Here is a 19550-nt window from a genome sequence, read left to right on the forward strand (position 1 = left end):
TTTCCTTGGCCTCGCCGACTGTTGGCCTCTTTCCTTCATGTATTATAACAAGCACCTTCATTTCCCCTTAATTGATCTGCTTGTAGCTTACGGGGGTCTCGCTTCTGGCAGTCTTGAAGCCATAGGTAGCGTAAGAGGGTTCTAGCACAGCTTTCGCCCTCGCTCTTGATCACGTTCTACGTGACGCTGGCGGTAACAAAGGACGTTCCACGTCCGCCGCCTTGGCTGAGGGTGGCGCTGGTGAACACTCTCAAGGTTCGTATACAGACAACATAAATACCCAAGAAAGTAGCAGGGGGGACAGCGGCCGATGTAGCTCAGTTGGAAGAGCACCGGACGCGTTATTCGGAGGTCGTGGGTTCGGTTCCCACCATCGGCACGTTGTTTTTCTTCTACTTTGTGTTTAATTATCTTTCCCCTAAACAGATTACATTACTAATCTCTGTGATTATCCAAGTAATCATTAAAAAAAGACAAAGTACCATCCCAACGCTTTCCTTGGCCTCGCCGACTGTTGGCTTCTTTCCTTCATATATATATATATATATATATATATATATATATATATATATATATATATATATATATATATATATATATATATATATATATATATATATATTTATTTATTTATTTATTTATTTATGCAGATATCGAGTTCACTGCAGCTATAACAGGAAACGCGGGTTCGCATCCACGTCTTTCCGAGCTACCACATCCTAAAAGGAAACGGCAACCCCACGCTGTAGGCGAGGCGGACGGCGGTGGGATCGGCCGTCTGTGAGCGCGTGTGGCGGTTTGTGGCGGTGTCGGCACGTGTCGCTCAAGTCAGCCTCCGCTTCCCCTTCGCCCGAACGCGCCAGCAGCGACACGTTCGCCTGGCTCGCAAAGCCTACTCAGCTGACCGGCTTTTCTCGCCATTTACGAATACGGCTCAAGGCCTCGCCGCCGACGGTCGCCGTCTGGCAGCGCTAATGGGAACGGCGCTGCCGCTAACGAACCCTGTTATCGCACAACGAAAGGCACTAATGAAAGCGTCGGCGAAGAGAAGGTGTGGTTCACGCCTTCGCTCCGCACCTGCCTGGCTCGATAGGCCTATTTAATCATGCAAGTAGTTGCGAAACTGCACGCGAAATCTGCATGCCAGGAACGGAACGATACAATAATACGGTGGGTCGTTGAGATAGTTGGTCAAACGTGGTAGGAAATGTAGCAGAGCAGAGAACGACAGAGAAGTAACACATACAGAAAAGGACGAATCTGCATTGAGAACGGAAGTATTCTAGGCCCACACACGTCTTTTCTCTTCACTTCGTCAACCTGCAGCTAAATCCTTTCTTTAGTCCATCGTCCTGTCGCGGTATGCGTAGGAAGTGAATTTCCTTCTTCAATGTAAACGCAAAAGGCGTAGTGATACATTGTTCACCAGAAACATTGATAGCCCCGACTACTAAAATCTCTCGCGTCAACTTATCCTTGTTCTTTTTCAAAATTTGCACGTTGTGATGGCCGGCTGGACGTATTTGTTCTCTTGCATATCACACAGTCTTTACAGATCTGCACCGCAAGGTTGGTCATTCAAAAATTTACAGGCCAACGGGTTACCGCGTTTCCTGGCCTAAAGATCACGAAATTCTTATCATTGTGAAACGTCGCTGCGGTAAACGGTTGGCGCTGTAGCAGGATACAAATTAAAAAAGAAAAAAGAAGTAGAAAAACAGTTGGTTGATATAGATCACAGTAATTATAGTGTTTGTTACTCCGCCGAATAGCAAGCGAAATCAGTTTTCAATATTTAACTAATACGAGACAAGCCAGATACATACAAATTCTTGACATTATACATAATTCAGTTTGATGGCTAACTTTTTGTTGAGGTAAGAAAACCTTTCACAGTGGTCTAAATTCTGTCACGGAGGAACTATGTGTGGCCGTATAAGTGCAGATAGAGCTGTGTACGCGTGATTTCGACAGGTCATAGGATAAGCTCCAACGCTGCATTTGCAACGCCAAGCTCAACTGGCTGCTACAATCAGACTCAATGCAATGACGATGTCCACTTATGTTCAGTCCTATAGTGATTGCCTGCCCCAACTCTCTTCTGCAAACCAGTTAGAGAGAGAGAGAGAGAGAAACTTATCTCAACACTTTACAGCTTCGCAAACCAGAGCTGCGGGGCACGCCTGCTACGAGTTCAACGACGAAGTGCCGAGCGAATCGGTAATACGCATTCCGAAAGGTGTGATTCATTTCAGGAGGAAGATGTTATCGTTAGAAAACTGCAGATTGCTTCGTGCACTGCGCAACCCAGACGAATCTGACCGAAATATATGTATATACGTCGAGAGGTGGCCGCTGCCGTTGCACCCTCTGACCAGCTGTTACAGAGGTCTGACTGCTCGCCTTGTCAGGCCTATAGAATATATTTCATAAAGGGCACGCAATTAAACGACCAACCTAATTGGATGCAGGCGTGCGGAACGACGCAAGCTCTGCTTGCGCAGCCACTTGCACGTGGTGGAGAAGGACGGCATCTTTTGACTAGAATTGCTACGTGTGATAGCCATCTTTTTGCGGCATCCCTAGAATGCTCCGATAATGCTTAGGGGGCCTCCATACCAGCCCTTCAATTGAGTACAGTGAGAGGCATTGTTCGGTCCCGAGGCGCAATATTTTTTCAGTGACTAAATACAAGGTTGCGGTACAGACATGAAGCTGATAATTAACATCCTCTATACATCTCACAGCTGTAACGAACAGTCTCGTAGCCTGAAGACTGCAAAAATGTGGTCTTTATGAATAACATTTGTGGAGGCAAAATGTGTATGAAATTGACGCAGTCTTCGTACACAGGACGGCAAAATTGAACATCAATGCACAGTAATGCATCGAGGTATAAAACGCGATTCCATGTCCAAGCGGAAATTGAAATAAAAGAGCGCTATAATTGTGAGTGTACTCTCCAGAATCCAGTCCCTTTAATTGAAGGTGTTATGTGCTAGTGCGACAGTGTGGACTTCTAGAAAGAGGGGTTGAGAGAGGGTCTATGGAAGGGGCGTTGATTTGGACCTTCGTATCTTGCCTTTGTCAAAATGCAACCGCCGCGGCCAGTATCTAACCCACGGCCTTGGATTCATAGGACAGCCCAGGATATATATAGAACAAGTCACATTCGGAAGTGAATCCAATGCGGCAAATTTAGATCAGAATAGCTTGTAGCAAAGCATTAGCGTGAATGAATGCTGCGGGTTTAAGGCTCTGTGAAGGAATAAAGTCAAATAATGCCAAGTACCCATCAATGCGGCGAAGACATCTCGTTGAGACGTCTGCGTACACATTATGTGCTAAGGTATACATTCAACCGGACGCAACGCTGCGCATGCCAGAAGAGGTAGAAAACTCAACGGTATACTATGGGGTTTTAATTGTGGTACTAGTGTCATGACGTTACATGTCATGGTACTGTCTGGAGTAGAACGAGAGAAAGGAGATGGCATTATGTAAGAGCACTGAAGAAGGGCTGGGGGGGGGGGGGGGGGGGGGGGGGGCTCATTTCGCAAGCCGAACCAACGTTTCGACAAGTGAACTTGTCTTTGACAAGTCCTCTTGTCGAAACGTCACATTTGGGTGCGTTTCTATGCGATGAGTTGCATTTCGATGTAGTTCCGATGCGGAAGTTTCACGTTAATTCATTTTTAAAAGAAAGAGACGACATTTGCAGTTAAAGTGTCTTCTTGTTGATGGTCGCTAGTTTTAGCATATATAAGCTGCACGGACGGCGGTTTTAGGGTTTGTCGCCTCGTGAAGTAAGGTCTGAATGAAAAAAAAAAAAACTATATAATTATGGCGACCTTGGAGGTCCGTGCAGTCACAGCACTCTGAAAGCGCAGTCTGTCCGATCATATATACCTGTAGTGAGGCGACATTCATGATAAAGCAAGGAAATGAACAGAATTTTCATGTAGTATTGTCGCTTTTGCGGAGAATCATGGTCAGTTAGTTCAGTAAGCTGAGCCTGATATTGTTTTGCAAATGAAGATACTTGCAGTTCATGGCTGCTTAAAACGGTGCCATTTCCGAAGCACGCGAGTAAGATAGCGTACTATGAATTAGTGATAAACGCTCTATTCCCAGTTAAGGCGCATAAATTTTAAGAGGAAGAGGAAACACAGTTTGTGAACGGATTTTGCAAAGACCCCCAAAAAACACAATCTAATTTACAAAAAGGTAGCTTTTTTCTCTAGCCACCACTTTGTCCTTAAAACGTCGGAGATCCTCCTTACAATGCGGTGACGTTAAAGGACTATATACATCAAAATTTGGTGGCATTTTTCTTCTTATTAACTGCGTAATTCATTCCTGTATATCGAACCGCGCGTAGTTTTTGCGTACGACCGCTAAATAATATACAATTGATTTTTCTTTTCTCACCAGTTTCGATTTCAGCAGTCGAGAGATGGCTGTGACATCACAATCATGTCTTGATGCGAGGCATGAAAAAGCAGCGATATAATCGCTGATTATTCACTTGTGGTGATTCTTGTTCTTGAGGCATGCTGACTTTATAATTGTAGTGAAATCCAATGGCACAGCAATGATTATATCGCTGTATTTTCATCCTAGGCGTGACCTAGACTTGACTGTGACGTCATAGCCATGATTCGGCTGTTGAAACCGAAATTGAAACATGTGAGAAAATAATTTTGATTATAAATTATTCAGCAAGTGTACGCGAATATGGCGTGGTAATCCGTGCACAGTAATGTCTCAGGCATCATTACAAGGAATAAACCACGAACCCAAAAATTATGTGTCTACACTCCTTTAAGAAAATATGAATTGCATATTTTGAGACATCACCATGTCTAAAAAAACGCAAATGAATACATTCGTGAGTGGCAAGATTAACGATTTCGTGACACCCAGGAGAATATTGAAAATGGAATGTACCGCCAAAGGTAGATAACGAAAATGTGCTCTCATACGCGTGCACTAGCGTACGCCATATGACTACGTGGACCAGCCGGCCTCGACCCTAGCATACCCTCCTCTTTTCCTTAACTTGGTCCCACGTGTGCTTCGTCCGAAGCCTGACTTTCGCAATGACGCCGACTGAGGCGGCACGTGTAGGCAATCGAGCAGCGTGCGGGTGCACATTTTCCGAGGCTGCTGCCATCGTTCACCTTCGCTTTCGTGTCCAATGCCACCTAACCTCAGTGGTATACGAGTCTCCAATTGAGCGAGCGCGTCATGCACACAATCACTGCCACGCCATCCAAAACGCGCTGGAATAACTGTCTCTGCTGCTGCCGTAGACGGAAAACACAAAAAGAATGATTCCTTCAAGGAAAAGAATGAATTAAACGAAGCGAACATTGCATAAAACAATGAATAATTCGCCGAAGGCACGTGTATAGCACGCTTGAGTTCCCACATGTGTTGCGTAGAGGGTGTTTTGTCGGAGTAAGCTTATTTGTCAAAGCCATTCACGACATAGGCATGTAAAGAAGTCAGATTGCCTGCGGCGCAAAAAGCGTTGTCTACACGAATTAGTTTGCAAGAACAGAAACAGTGTGAATCAAAGGTGACGCCAGTTAGGTGACGTAACGAAGAAGTGACGTCGCAAGAAATCGGAGCATTTACGACTCCGATTATCTGGCTACGGAAAATAAATATAGTACTCTTGGAAAATTCAGTAACAAGTCCAGAGTTAACTTTTTGTTTTCTCTCTAAACAATACGCATAACGACACGCAAAAGCGACATGAAACATCTGTTCAGAGGCATAGCATGTCGACAGAATTAGACAAGGCTAAGGTCGCGATAAGGTGCAATTTAATGGCAAATATCGATTAGTTTGATTATAATTCCACGTGTATGGACCCAAGCTCGGCATCACAAACTTCAGCGATATTCTAAGTAAGCGCTGAAAAACAAATATCTCTTGCAACGAATAACTTTACAGCCCCTTTCCTAGCTGATGCATCGATTGCGGTCCCTGCGCCGTAGTGTACATGTTATATGCTCAAATCCGAAGGAATAAAACTGCCCCTACGTAGCAATAGGGGCACTGTCAGCGAAAAATGCATAGCTTTGGTGAAAGCGTCGTCAGGCAACACTTACATACTCTGAAGCCTATTATCATTCTATGTGCCTGAGGCTAGCATCCCGGACAGCACCGCAAGCGTGAATTCGTAAGGCTCGTTTCACATGGGATGTCTTCTTAAAACTCTCTTTATTTTCTCCTTGTACTTTGAATAAATTTGCAGCCAGTGTTTAGAAGTGCTGTTAATACTCTTATTAGCTAACTTGAACAGGAGCAGTTCCCCCTTTTCATAAGCTTCACCGAGCAGATGATTGCGAGGTTCTGGAGTACACCGCGTATACCCTAGGCGGACGTATGACTGTTGATCCAGAAGAGGCAGGTTCGACCTCGGCAACCACGTTTCGATACAGGCGAAACTCAAGGCGCCCGTGTACTGTGCGATGTGACATGTCAGTGCGCAATAAAGAACTCCAGATGGCTGATATTAATCTATTAATTAATAGCCAGACATTAACAGCCTGGGATTCTTCTATAATTCAAAACAGTCGTTGTGTTTGTTCCGGGGAAGGGGGGGGGGGGGGGTGATTGGGGGTAGCTGTTTCTGCAGCTCTCTCTTTGGAGAGCGCGGGTTCCTTAACGCACTTATATAAAAATCTGATGCTCCAAAGAGCTACGAGGCCCACGCATGTGCAGAAACGATGGCGGCGCACACTCTGGATGGTTGTTTCCAGTAACAACAACAACAGTAACAGTAACAAGAGCAACACGCAGGTGGCCGAGGGTGACTAAGTTTCGCCGTGAAGAGTTCGTTTAGGTTGAGCAACACGCAGGTGGCCGCCATGAAGAGTTCGTTTAGGTTCGCCTGCGTGTTCTTGCTCCGTTCTGAAGTTACAGTCACTCGCTTCGTGGCGGACACAGGATATAAAATCATCTTACGCGTAAAAAAAGCACCGAAAACGAACATTGCGTCCAGGATAATGCAGCTAAACATATCTATCATTGTACTCTCGAAGGTAGACCACGAATGCTATGAATTATAAACAGGCATCAGAAGAAAAAACAAAAAAACATACAGACCAAATGAAAAACAAAGAAAACGGGAAGTGTTGTTATTTGTCTTTTAACGTAATACGTGTCCAATCAGTGTCACAGTGACCGCGCCTCATCGCTGGCTGGTTTCGCTGTCGCAAGCAGTCGAGGCCCAACGGCAGAGGGCAATATAGCGACCCGCCGCATAGGCCGCATACCTTTCTTGCCTATCTCGTCTCGCTTATTCGCTGAACCTTGCCCGCTGCATCGTGGACATAAAGTATAAGCAAAAGTGACAGGACTGCCTGTCACACCACCGGGAGAGGACACAATCGTTTCCGGTATTCATGACGGGCCTGGGTGACGGCTGCGCAGGCATGTGTTTATATTTGGTCTGTCACTAAAGGATGTATATACGGCCACAGCCGCTGCAGCGTGTGTAATGAATCGGTGATGTAAACTCGAGGCCGCAGGCGCCACCGCTCAACTGCCGGAGGTCAAGCGAGTCAAGCGATGGAGGGAGTGCCAGGCTGGCAAGGTCTATGCACACACGTCCCACGTGAACATAACGTAATGCGGCACCCAGTGCCGTGTATACCTTGCAGCATTGCGGTGCTGAATCATGCGCCAAGCACTTTGTGAGGTGTGACTCTTGTTCCCCGGCTCACTCGGAAATTCATGTTTCGTGGTTGTCTTTGCATTTAACAGCACGTAACGTTAAAATTAACACCGTGCATCTGCGTAAGGTTACAAGTAAAAAAAAAAAAAAAAAAAAACTAAAGTTCAACGCTGTAATTTTTCTGTGCACAATAAAGAAAAAGCGGTATGTAAAATGACATGCCATCGTATTAAGTGAGTGGCGTTCAAACCGAGCAAGCCTTAGCGGTATAGCTGTACATACACCGCGCGTAAATATGCGTGAACAAGGCTTATGCCATAATAGAGATAGACGTTGCATACAATTGTTTGGTTTAGGGGCGCATGCCGTATGCCATCTGTAACTTATTTCATGCTATGCAGCTGAACGTTGTAAGAGAAACGATGACTTCCAATTACATCTTCTAGGAAAAATATATTAGGGTGACTATAATATTTACACACTGTTTATGAAATGCCTAGAGGGGTGCTCGCATGTGAGATCTCGACAAGATAAGGAAAGGAGGAGGGGAAGACATTGACTGCATAGTGTAAGGCGGTCGTTCATCTGCAGACGGGAAGGGTGGTGTCTGAATAAAAACATATGCAATCATATTTCTAAACCTCGGTGTGCCTGCAGTGAGGAGGATTTAAGGTGACCTTGCTCGCTGTAGCGAATGTAGCGTTGTAGAGACAAGCAGACTCCGACAACGAAGCAGAGCGTAGGAGTGGCCTAGACTGGTGGAAGTCACATTCTTGAAGTTGGCAGCCAGGGCAAAAACACAAAGTAAAATATATATATATATATATATATATATATATATATATATATATATATATATATATATATATATATATATATATATATATTTTTTCCCTATATATATATATAGGGGAAATGAGGGTGCTCGTTATAATACATGAAGGAAAGAAGCCAACAGTCGGCGAGGCTAAGGAAAGCGTTGGGGATGGTACTTTATGTCTTTTTTTTAATGTTTACTTGGATAATCACAGAAATTAGTAACGTAATCTGTTTAGGGGAAAGATAATTAAACACAAAGTAGAAGAAAAAACAACGTGCCGATGGTGGGAACCGAACCCACGACCTCCGAATATCGCGTCCGGTGCTCTTCCAACTGAGCTACATCGGCCGCTGTCCCCCCTGCTACTTGCTTGGGTATTTAAGTTGTCTGTATACGAACCTTGAGAGTGTTCACCAGCGCCACCCTCAACCATAGCGGCGGACGTAGAACGTCCTTTGTTACCGCCAACGTCACGTAGAACGTGATCAAGAGCGAGGGCGAATGCTGTGCTAGAACCCTCTTACGCTGCCTATGGCTTCAAGACTGCCAGAACCGAGACCCCCGTAAGCTACAAGCAGATAAATTAAGGGGAAATGAGGGTGCTCGTTATAATACATGAAGGAAAGAAGCCAACAGTCGGCGAGGCCAAGGAAAGCGTTGGGGATGGTACTTTGTCTTTTTTTTAATGTTTACTTGGATAATCACAGAAATTAGTAACGTAATCTGTTTAGGGGAAAGATAATTAAACACAAAGTAGAAGAAAAAACAACGTGCCGATGGTGGGAACCGAACCCACGACCTCCGAATATCGCGTCCGGTGCTCTTCCAACTGAGCTACATCGGCCGCTGTCCCCCCTGCTACTTGCTTGGGTATTTAAGTTGTCTGTATACGAACCTTGAGAGTGTTCACCAGCGCCACCCTCAACCATAGCGGCGGACGTAGAACGTCCTTTGTTACCGCCAACGTCACGTAGAACGTGATCAAGAGCGAGGGCGAATGCTGTGCTAGAACCCTCTTACGCTACCTATGGCTTCAAGACTGCCAGAACCGAGACCCCCGTAAGCTACAAGCAGATAAATTAAGGGGAAATGAGGGTGCTCGTTATAATACATGAAGGAAAGAAGCCAACAGTCGGCGAGGCCAAGGAAAGCGTTGGGGATGGTACTTTGTCTTTTTTTTAATGTTTACTTGGATAATCACAGAAATTAGTAACGTAATCTGTTTAGGGGAAAGATAATTAAACACAAAGTAGAAGAAAAAACAACGTGCCGATGGTGGGAACCGAACCCACGACCTCCGAATATCGCGTCCGGTGCTCTTCCAACTGAGCTACATCGGCCGCTGTCCCCCCTGCTACTTGCTTGGGTATTTAAGTTGTCTGTATACGAACCTTGAGAGTGTTCACCAGCGCCACCCTCAACCATAGCGGCGGACGTAGAACGTCCTTTGTTACCGCCAACGTCACGTAGAACGTGATCAAGAGCGAGGGCGAATGCTGTGCTAGAACCCTCTTACGCTACCTATGGCTTCAAGACTGCCAGAACCGAGACCCCCGTAAGCTACAAGCAGATAAATTAAGGGGAAATGAGGGTGCTCGTTATAATACATGAAGGAAAGAAGCCAACAGTCGGCGAGGCCAAGGAAAGCGTTGGGGATGGTACTTTATGTCTTTTTTTTAATGTTTACTTGGATAATCACAGAAATTAGTAACGTAATCTGTTTAGGGGAAAGATAATTAAACACAAAGTAGAAGAAAAAACAACGTGCCGATGGTGGGAACCGAACCCACGACCTCCGAATATCGCGTCCGGTGCTCTTCCAACTGAGCTACATCGGCCGCTGTCCCCCCTGCTACTTGCTTGGGTATTTAAGTTGTCTGTATACGAACCTTGAGAGTGTTCACCAGCGCCACCCTCAACCATAGCGGCGGACGTAGAACGTCCTTTGTTACTGCCAACGTCACGTAGAACGTGATCAAGAGCGAGGGCGAATGCTGTGCTAGAACCCTCTTACGCTACCTATGGCTTCAAGACTGCCAGAACCGAGACCCCCGTAAGCTACAAGCAGATAAATTAAGGGGAAATGAGGGTGCTCGTTATAATACATGAAGGAAAGAAGCCAACAGTCGGCGAGGCCAAGGAAAGCGTTGGGGATGGTACTTTATGTCTTTTTTTTAATGTTTACTTGGATAATCACAGAAATTAGTAACGTAATCTGTTTAGGGGAAAGATAATTAAACACAAAGTAGAAGAAAAAACAACGTGCCGATGGTGGGAACCGAACCCACGACCTCCGAATATCGCGTCCGGTGCTCTTCCAACTGAGCTACATCGGCCGCTGTCCCCCCTGCTACTTGCTTGGGTATTTAAGTTGTCTGTATACGAACCTTGAGAGTGTTCACCAGCGCCACCCTCAACCATAGCGGCGGACGTAGAACGTCCTTTGTTACCGCCAACGTCACGTAGAACGTGATCAAGAGCGAGGGCGAATGCTGTGCTAGAACCCTCTTACGCTACCTATGGCTTCAAGACTGCCAGAACCGAGACCCCCGTAAGCTACAAGCAGATAAATTAAGGGGAAATGAGGGTGCTCGTTATAATACATGAAGGAAAGAAGCCAACAGTCGGCGAGGCCAAGGAAAGCGTTGGGGATGGTACTTTATGTCTTTTTTTTAATGTTTACTTGGATAATCACAGAAATTAGTAACGTAATCTGTTTAGGGGAAAGATAATTAAACACAAAGTAGAAGAAAAAACAACGTGCCGATGGTGGGAACCGAACCCACGACCTCCGAATATCGCGTCCGGTGCTCTTCCAACTGAGCTACATCGGCCGCTGTCCCCCCTGCTACTTGCTTGGGTATTTAAGTTGTCTGTATACGAACCTTGAGAGTGTTCACCAGCGCCACCCTCAACCATAGCGGCGGACGTAGAACGTCCTTTGTTACCGCCAACGTCACGTAGAACGTGAATATATATACAGCGCCAACCTTGAGCAAAGCATTGCGCACCTGGCGTCTCTGCTCGCAATGCCAGCAGCGAAAAGAAAAGCGCGAAAACATACTCTTTAGTTCATCGGCAAGAAGTCCCGAAGCTTATCCGCTTTTCATAAAAACTGGACAAAAAGAACGGCACTGCTCGGTAGTCAGCTGTAAAAAGATAAAAAAAGAAAGAAAAAAAAAAGCTATATTGGTTTGGTTTATGAATAGAAGTTCACTTCATATGCGTTTATACAAACGACTTACTCGCCGTGGTGGTTCAGTGGTTATACGCTCGCTCGACTGGAGTATCCAGACTCGAACTTGGACGCGACGGCTTCGTTTCGATAAAAGCGAGACGCAAAAGGCGCCCATGTACTGTACGGTGGCAGCGAACGTTAAAAATCCCCATGTGGTCGAAATTAATCTCGAGGCCTCTAGCTACGGCGTATTTCATAGCCGGAGCCGCACGATGACGTTAAATCTTACATACTGTCATTGAAGTATTTTTCTTTCTTTGCCTATGACGTGGACTAAAGAAAAAGTAATTTCTAATTGATGTTTTCTCACAAACGCTAATTGAAGTGGGTGAACAACAGAGCCGCAATGGAGAAACAAGCACGGTATCGAGAGTCGCTGCTCTACGCAAGCTAAAAGACTCGCACGTATACGCCATACCAGTGGCGATTGGCGTTGGTCCAGCTACTTTAGTTTGTGCGTGCTATAGCAAGAGTCGTCAAGAGCACATAAATCAAACGAGTCGCGAGGGGGAAGAAAGATGAATTTCTTATTCGGAAAGTTCTTCGATGCAAACAGTAACGGCTAAGAGCCGTGGTAAGCTATTTTAGCTTGTCTCTCCGTGTGCGTTACAGCGTCAAATGTAAGGCGAACATGTGTGTACCGCGACATCACTATCAATGCACAACCCGCATGTCGTATGCGTTGAAGGGTTTAATGCGAAATCATTGTATGACAAGAAAGTGAATGACTTCATGAAATAGGCATATGACGTACACAGTAAGCTAGCATCTACGATTCATCCGGATCCGAGATCACCGCCACCTCAGACATTCCTATAGATTGCGTTCGCCTAAATACTCATTCGCTGACCTTTAATTGGCGCCAGTTTTCGCGATATTCGTATCGAAGTTGTTACGCAACCGTTTGTCGCACAACGTTCCTGATGGTGTCATACGATTTCTGGGCGGGGGTTGCGTGTACATCTCCGGTTCTTTTGGGTCCTTCGTCTCGGTTCAGGTTGGTCTGTCTGCTCTCCTTGTCTTCAGATCCGGGCTGGGGTCTGGGCAGTGGTAGTTGGTCGGGTCAGGGCAGGAAGGACTGGGGCGAAGCCGCTCGGCGATGTCCCAAGGCCCTCGATCGATGGTCCCGGCTTACAGATGGCGTCTATGCTCCAAGGCGAGGATGGGGATGATGTACCCAGCCCCTCCACCAAAATGTTACGCGGTGACCAACAAGAAGACGGCACAACATGGCGACAGGATGAACGACGATTTATTGGCTGGTCTATAGCGCGAGGGCTTCTCTCGCGCCACTGACGATCTTCTTCTTCGCAACAATATGGCTCCTAGAATACGCACAAGTATGACAGTCTACGTGGAATATGTAAACGCACACGTCGAATACATTTGCAAAAAAGATGGTTTGGTTTGGGAGGCGCTTCAATGCACCAAAGCGACTCAGGCAGTGAGAGACCCCGTTCCGACTAGCAGAACGAACGGTAATACACGTCGAAAATATCACTCGAAAACAATTTGTCCGCGGTACTACAATGCCTCTACATTCATACACGTAAGCAGTCTTGTGTCTCTGCCAAAATTTTATGTATGACCCGCTGTGGTGGCGCAGTTGTTAGGGCGGTCGACTGCTGTTCCCAAAAATGCGGGGGCCGCGTTTCGACGGAGGCGCTAAGTAAGGCCCCCATGTGCTGCACGATGTCAGTGCACGTTAAAGAATCCCAGCTGATCGAAATTTCTGGATCCCTCCACTACGGCGTCTCTCATAGCTTGAGTGGTTTTGGGACGTTTTATGATGTTCGCTGGCTGTAAATGCACATCACAGGACGCTTAAAGAGCAGAGGGGGAATAGTTGCTTCCTTGATTTGCCGTCTTGGTATTCGTTGTTCCATACTGTGGGAGCAAATTTTGTTTCTTGATGTTTAGTTGGTTCGGTTTGTGGGGTTTAACGTCCCAAAGCGACTCGGGCTATGAGAGACGCCGTAGTGGAGGGCTCCGGAGATTTCGACCACCTGGTGTTCTTTAACGTGCACTGACATCGCACAGCACACGGGCGCCTTGCTTTTCGCCTCCATCTAAAAGATTAGATCCCGCATCCTTGGGAACAGTAGCCGAGAGCGCAGTAACCACTGCGCCACCCCAGCGGGATGTTTCTTGATGTGATTTGAATGCAATGACAAGACGAATGCCGATCGCTGTGTGTCTTCGCTGAATCGTTTCCGGCTGTCTTTGCTGTCCGAGTGATTTTTAAGAGATGCCTATTTGGCAGTAGACCCAGGGTGTATACATTCAGCGTTCTTTTCTTTTTTTCATTTTTGCGCGCGTGGTCTTTGTGTCGACGACACTGAACCGTTCATGACAAAAAAGAAAAAAAGAAAAAGCGCGGAGTTCACGTTTTATTGTGGTTGGAAGGCGCTGTCCAAAGTGATGACGGCGTTTGTGTTTACGGCACGTTTCCCATTCTTCATGATAATCATCATCATGAGTCCATGACAAACATATTTTGCTCTGTGCATCAGGTCGCGTACTCGACAATGCTCAATGGGCGTTTGTTGGTATCTGCTCCGTTAATAGCCACGCTTGGATGTGTCTTTTATATACTGCCAAATCTTAACGGCTCGTTACCTGTTAATACATACCTGTTCGCAGAAATATTAGACTAGGTCACTCGGCAGCGGCCGTAACGATTAATTCCGCGTCATAACTGTCTTCAGCAAATCGCTATCATCTTAAAATTGAAAACAGAAATAAGAATTGAATAATTGTCTTAAATAGATGACGGGGTTGTGTACTTAATTCTGGCTCAAAATTTCGATGGTTCTAGTAGAGCGGGCGCGAGGCGGGGCCTCGTCATGTGGTGTCCCGAACTAAGGATGCTTCATGTATTAGGGTCTCCAGACTCCCAAACTCTCTTTAAACCATTAAAAAGTTTTCACCGCCACAACAATGCATCTAACGAGGGAACAGTTACAATTACATATCATCCACCGCGACATGCTGCACGTCTAGAAAAAGAAAAAAAAAATACTCATATTTCTCCCGATTAGCTTCTTGTTTGCAAACCACTCTGCCTGGAAACCTTCCTTGGGCCCATCTCGAGACTTTTATATTCCTAGCTCCGAAGCAATAAGGGCGACACCCGGCGCAGAACCCCTGATTACACCACCATTATGCTGCGCGCAAGAACATGCACTTATCCCATAAAGGCAATAAAAGCCAAGTCCGGTAAGGGTTATCAGCGATGAAACAATAGTTGCCCGCCTCCTCCATACTATTCATGACCATGACACCATGACCGTCACACACGGGAACTGTGATGCACCGTGCATACGTTCCGCCGGCACAGTTTCGTGTAGAACTTATCTCATTTCTCACAAGAACCGCGCTGCACAGCTGGCGTCGGCTTTGCGCAAGCCGTTCGAGGAAAAGCCGAAGCGAAGGTCACGGAGCCTATGCGACGACCGGACGCACGCCGGCCTTTTTTCGTCACCACGACGGGAGGAAAAAACAGCATTCTACTCGGCCAGCGAGACTAAAGAAAAACACTCCTCCACAGCACCGTATGTCACGCCGTCCAGTGCAGTTGCTTATGCACTACCGTTTTCTACTGTGGGTGCGGGCTTCTCGCAAATGCGATATCTCGCATGTTTTTTTTTTTCTTTTTTTTTTTCGTATTTCCCTTAACATTGTTTGGGCACTTTAGTATTTTATTCATGTTATAAGCATGAAATGTTTTTAGCGGCCGTTGTCAGCGCGCTGCTGGGAAGAACCGGGCGCCAAACCGAAGAAGAACACTAAGGCGCATGCGTTAAAAGCATGTGCCTTCGCTCCGCGCTCGTTTCTCAGAGCAGAACTATCACTTCTCGGTGGACACCTCAAGCGCGCCCCATCAGAGGGTACACGTGCCGAGCAAAAATTAGACGCCCTTGAGTGCTGTACGCCTTTCCTCAAAGTTATTTCGTGCTCTCGACGGCGAAGTTGAGCGCGATTTTTTTTAAACAGCATCTCATCGGATTGCACATGTCCAGTACGTGGCACGTTTTAAATATTGGTAAGCCGGCGCCCATTCGATTTGTTTGGTGAAAAACATCTGGCACTTTCGGGCGAAGCCTGCTATGGTTGTACAATCGCGTTTGGCTGCTAATCTAAATTGGCCGTGAGTTCGATCCCGGGGGCAGAGGTCTTATTTCGATGGAGTCGAAATCGAAAAAAAAAAACGAAAAAGAAAAAAAAAAGCACACGAGTGGCGCGATGTTAGTACATGTTGGCGAACCCCAGGGAGTTTGAATCCGGAGCCTTTCCCTACGGCGCTCCTCATAAATGCCTCTACGCGACACTTAAACAAAATTTCTCTACAATTTTTAAACATCGTTTGCTCCCTAGAGACTTCTAAACAGGCTTTTCTCAGAATATTGAAGTGTTTCAGAAAAAAAAAAAAAAAAAAAAACGTTATGTCGCTGGCTCAACCGCTTTCAGCTTTATACAAAACCACGCAAAAGTGGATAACATAGAAATCGGTGAACGTTCCAATAGTTCAGTCAATATGAAATATTGAAATCGAAGCAATTTCAGTAGTTATTCAAGAGCACGCTGAATTTTAGACCATTGGGCAAAACACCTGCCCTGTATGTCCGAGTAGACAAGACTGGGCTTTCAGCAAGACCGGCCTGAGATTTTGCATGACATGGTATATTTATTCATTAGAAGACATTGGATAAAAGTTATTCTAATACGCGTATCACAGGCATGCGGCGAAGCAATCAATCCATATACTGTCGGCTTTTAACATGAGGCCATCTGAAAAGGAGATACTTTAAATGAGAGGACGTCCTTCAACCATGGCGTCACCCTGGAAGCAAACCACGCACGACTGGAAGAACCACACCTGGGTCCTTACGCCAAGAGACAATGGGGGAAATATTAGGCTCTGGGTTTATGGACATCATAGCAGCGACGCTGTTCGATGCTGACGATCGGCTTTATCATTATCTGAAGGGAAGATTTGTTTCAATGTTATCTAGGTATAACGAGAGACAAGAGTGGTGCAGAGTGGCTTGTCACTGTTCTAAGCACGACCCTATTTCATGCACGCGCTGTTCTGGAGCGCGTGCAAAATGTCTTAGTTAAATTGTATACTCCTGCGTCACACAGCAAACCGACGCTTACTAGTCGAAGTTGCTCAGAGTGTGGTGCTAGCACCCAAACTTCGAGTCAATTAGTATGTGACTTAATAAAGCGGCAGATAAAGAAACTGAGCTGAAGACGTTTCTAACATGAAAGATTTTAGTTCAGGGTAAAAACAAATGGTAGCGCGCGTAATGCTCGATCAGGCAATAATTTCCTGTTTCGAGATAGGGGTTCTAGCATGCATGGAAAAGGGTACAAAAAGAGCGGACGAAGAAATGGGAACACACAAGCCAAACAGCACCATGCGAAGTGGATATCAGTTTCGCACCAAACGAAGTTATTCGTTTTCTGCCCCCCTCTTTCTTTTTGCACAGCCTAATGCATAACAAGGTCGTTTCACACATCGAAACTGTCAAGTGTGTATCGCTTGCGATGGAATTTATCTACAATCTGTTGGTCCCGTTTATGACGGAAACTACTACGTACGTTCAAGAAGATGACAGTTTTTTGGGCTTATTAGATGACTGATACGATATTTTATCGTCAATTAGCTCAAAGTAAAGTCTTTTGTGCGAATGTAAAGGCAGAGGGCCTGCCCGTACCTGAACACGGCGATCCTAGACTTCAGCTGGGCCACACGGCATTTCTTGTCTCGTGGATCTTCGCCCGGTGGTAGGTCCGCAAATGTGAGCGTAGAAGTCTTGCTGGCCGGCGCCGGAAACTTGTCACCTCGCACGCCTCCACCAACGCTGTCCTCTTCTGGCACCGTTGGCGGCAACTCGCTCTCAGGCGATTCAGCCACCTCGGGAACCACCATCTCTTGCAGGCTGGTCATATTTTCTTCTGTTCACTGAAGTGTTCCAGTAGTTGTTTCTTCCGTAAATGCTTTGGGACAACTTGATGTCCGATCTCCTCTCGTGCCTGGTCTGGAGTCGGAATTCAGTGCAAGCGTTTGCAGTTGACACTACGTCGACACCGCTGTGGAACTTGTAAAATCACGGATCGCGCCTGCTTCACAGAATTGGTACTACAGACGTGGGTCGAGTTGTCAATCTCTGCTCGCACGGTGCCAGCACCGACGCCGCTGCTATGATCAGCGATGTGTCAGCAGCACGTGGACGAAGTGTGTTGTGGCGCGCTCATGCTGCCGCTTGGACAACAACTGGAAAGACAACACGGTAACGCGCGCCGGCGACGACTACACCGCATACACATTTCACGCTGTCAGATAAACACGTCTACCACCAACACGACCACAAGCAAGAGATCGCACACGCACCGCACTTTCCCGTCGACGTCGTTGTGGTCTCCACGCTTGTGTATCGGGTCTCACCCGGTGTATCTGGCCGGCTTCTTCTGGAGAAACTGTCGTGTCGACAGCGCTAGCCGGCAAAGAGAAGTAGGAGAGGGGTCGTCACAGATCCGGTGAGGGAAAAGCGAAGGGTGAGGAGACCCGTTTGTTTTCTGCCCCTATTATGATTCCCCTCGTCGAAACGGCTGCCACGCCGAAGGCTGTGTCAGAGGGCTCACCCGCGCGTGCGGTCGCGCGGCACAGAGCAATCTCGTCGTTGCCTCCACCGCGATGGTGGCGCGCGTGCGGGAGCGCGCGCTAGGGCCGGCCTCAATAATTATCAGAGGCGCGCGAATTCGATCGCTCTCGCCTGAGGAACATCTATCAGCACCGGACGTGCGCCGTCGAAATAGCCGCGGGACTCTCTCTCTCTCTCTCCTTGCTTCTTCACGACGTGCTCCTGCTTGCTTGGTTGGTGGTTGTGCCAGTCTGGCGTCGGTAGCAGAAGCAGTGGTAGCGGTAGACAGCAGCCGGCGCGGCCATAGGCAAGATGACGACACAATCCGCTCTCAGAGCTGAAGGAAGAACGCAGGCGAGGTCGCGAGAGCGTTTCCCGGATCTACCGCCGGTTTCGGTCGCCTCTCTGCGTGATGGACACGCGTGATCGCTTGCCGACTTCCGTCTTTCTCTATGCTTTAGTTGCCGCCCTTGACGTCCGCGTCGCGTTCGTCGCTCGCTCCTCGACCGACAAAGTGGTTAGCGCTATCTCGCGTCTTGTTTTCTCGGCTGACGCACGCGACAACCAAGTCTTCAGGCCCTAGAGACAAACAATGAACTAGAAGAATAAGAATTGAGTGCATAATAATAGCGATGGAGCGCTGTAGAATAACAATGAACGCCGACGACTTAACACAGCTACACTACCTCGTTTTGGCGGTACTCGGGCTTGTTTTCCCCCCTTTTCTTCCTCCTTGCGTTTTACGGGCGCGCGGTCTCATTTAAGTGCGCAGTCAGCGGCGGTTGGAATAAATGAGCCATGAAGTTTTTTTTTTTTTTTTTTTTTCGCTTTCTTTTTTTTTTCTTTTCTTTTTTTTGCCGGCTCCCGTGCGCACCGCCGCACTAAATGTGATCGTGCTCGCATTATAGCCCAAGGCCACGAGGTGGCCATAAGCGATGAAACACGGAACAGAATGCGTATTCACATTTCACCGAATTCCCCTTCGTGACCGTGCACAAACCGATCAATGTTAACAGCTCTTTTTGCAGCTCAAAACTTGCACTCCGATTGTTTCTTCTTCACAAGAACTGCGCACCTTCTTGCGTGCCGCACGATCTGACATGCTTCTTTAAAAAGGCACAGGAAGCGATTTCTCAGACACGAGGCCGT

The 19550-nt window shown here is 46.8% G+C and overlaps 1 protein-coding gene across 2 annotated transcripts in view; it reads right to left on the reverse strand.

The window, feature by feature from the left end:
- Positions 1-18841, reverse strand: part of LOC146196538 (NAD kinase-like) — a 51232-nt gene extending 32391 nt beyond the window's left edge. Inside the window, exon 1 of one of the 2 annotated variants that reach the window (XM_084598282.1) lies at positions 17475-18841. In XM_084598282.1, coding sequence (XP_084454408.1) covers positions 17475-17707 — 233 coding nt within the window. In that variant the 5' untranslated portion in view covers positions 17708-18841. The remainder of the gene's footprint in view (positions 1-17474) is intronic. The other variant, XM_084598283.1, reaches the window with a different exon arrangement.
- Between the last annotated feature and the right edge of the window lie 709 nt (positions 18842-19550).

This window comes from Amblyomma maculatum, chromosome 3 (assembly GCF_055883805.1).
Source record: "Amblyomma maculatum isolate TAMU_Amacu chromosome 3, ASM5588380v1, whole genome shotgun sequence".
In the NCBI taxonomy this organism is placed as follows: domain Eukaryota; kingdom Metazoa; phylum Arthropoda; class Arachnida; order Ixodida; family Ixodidae; genus Amblyomma; species Amblyomma maculatum.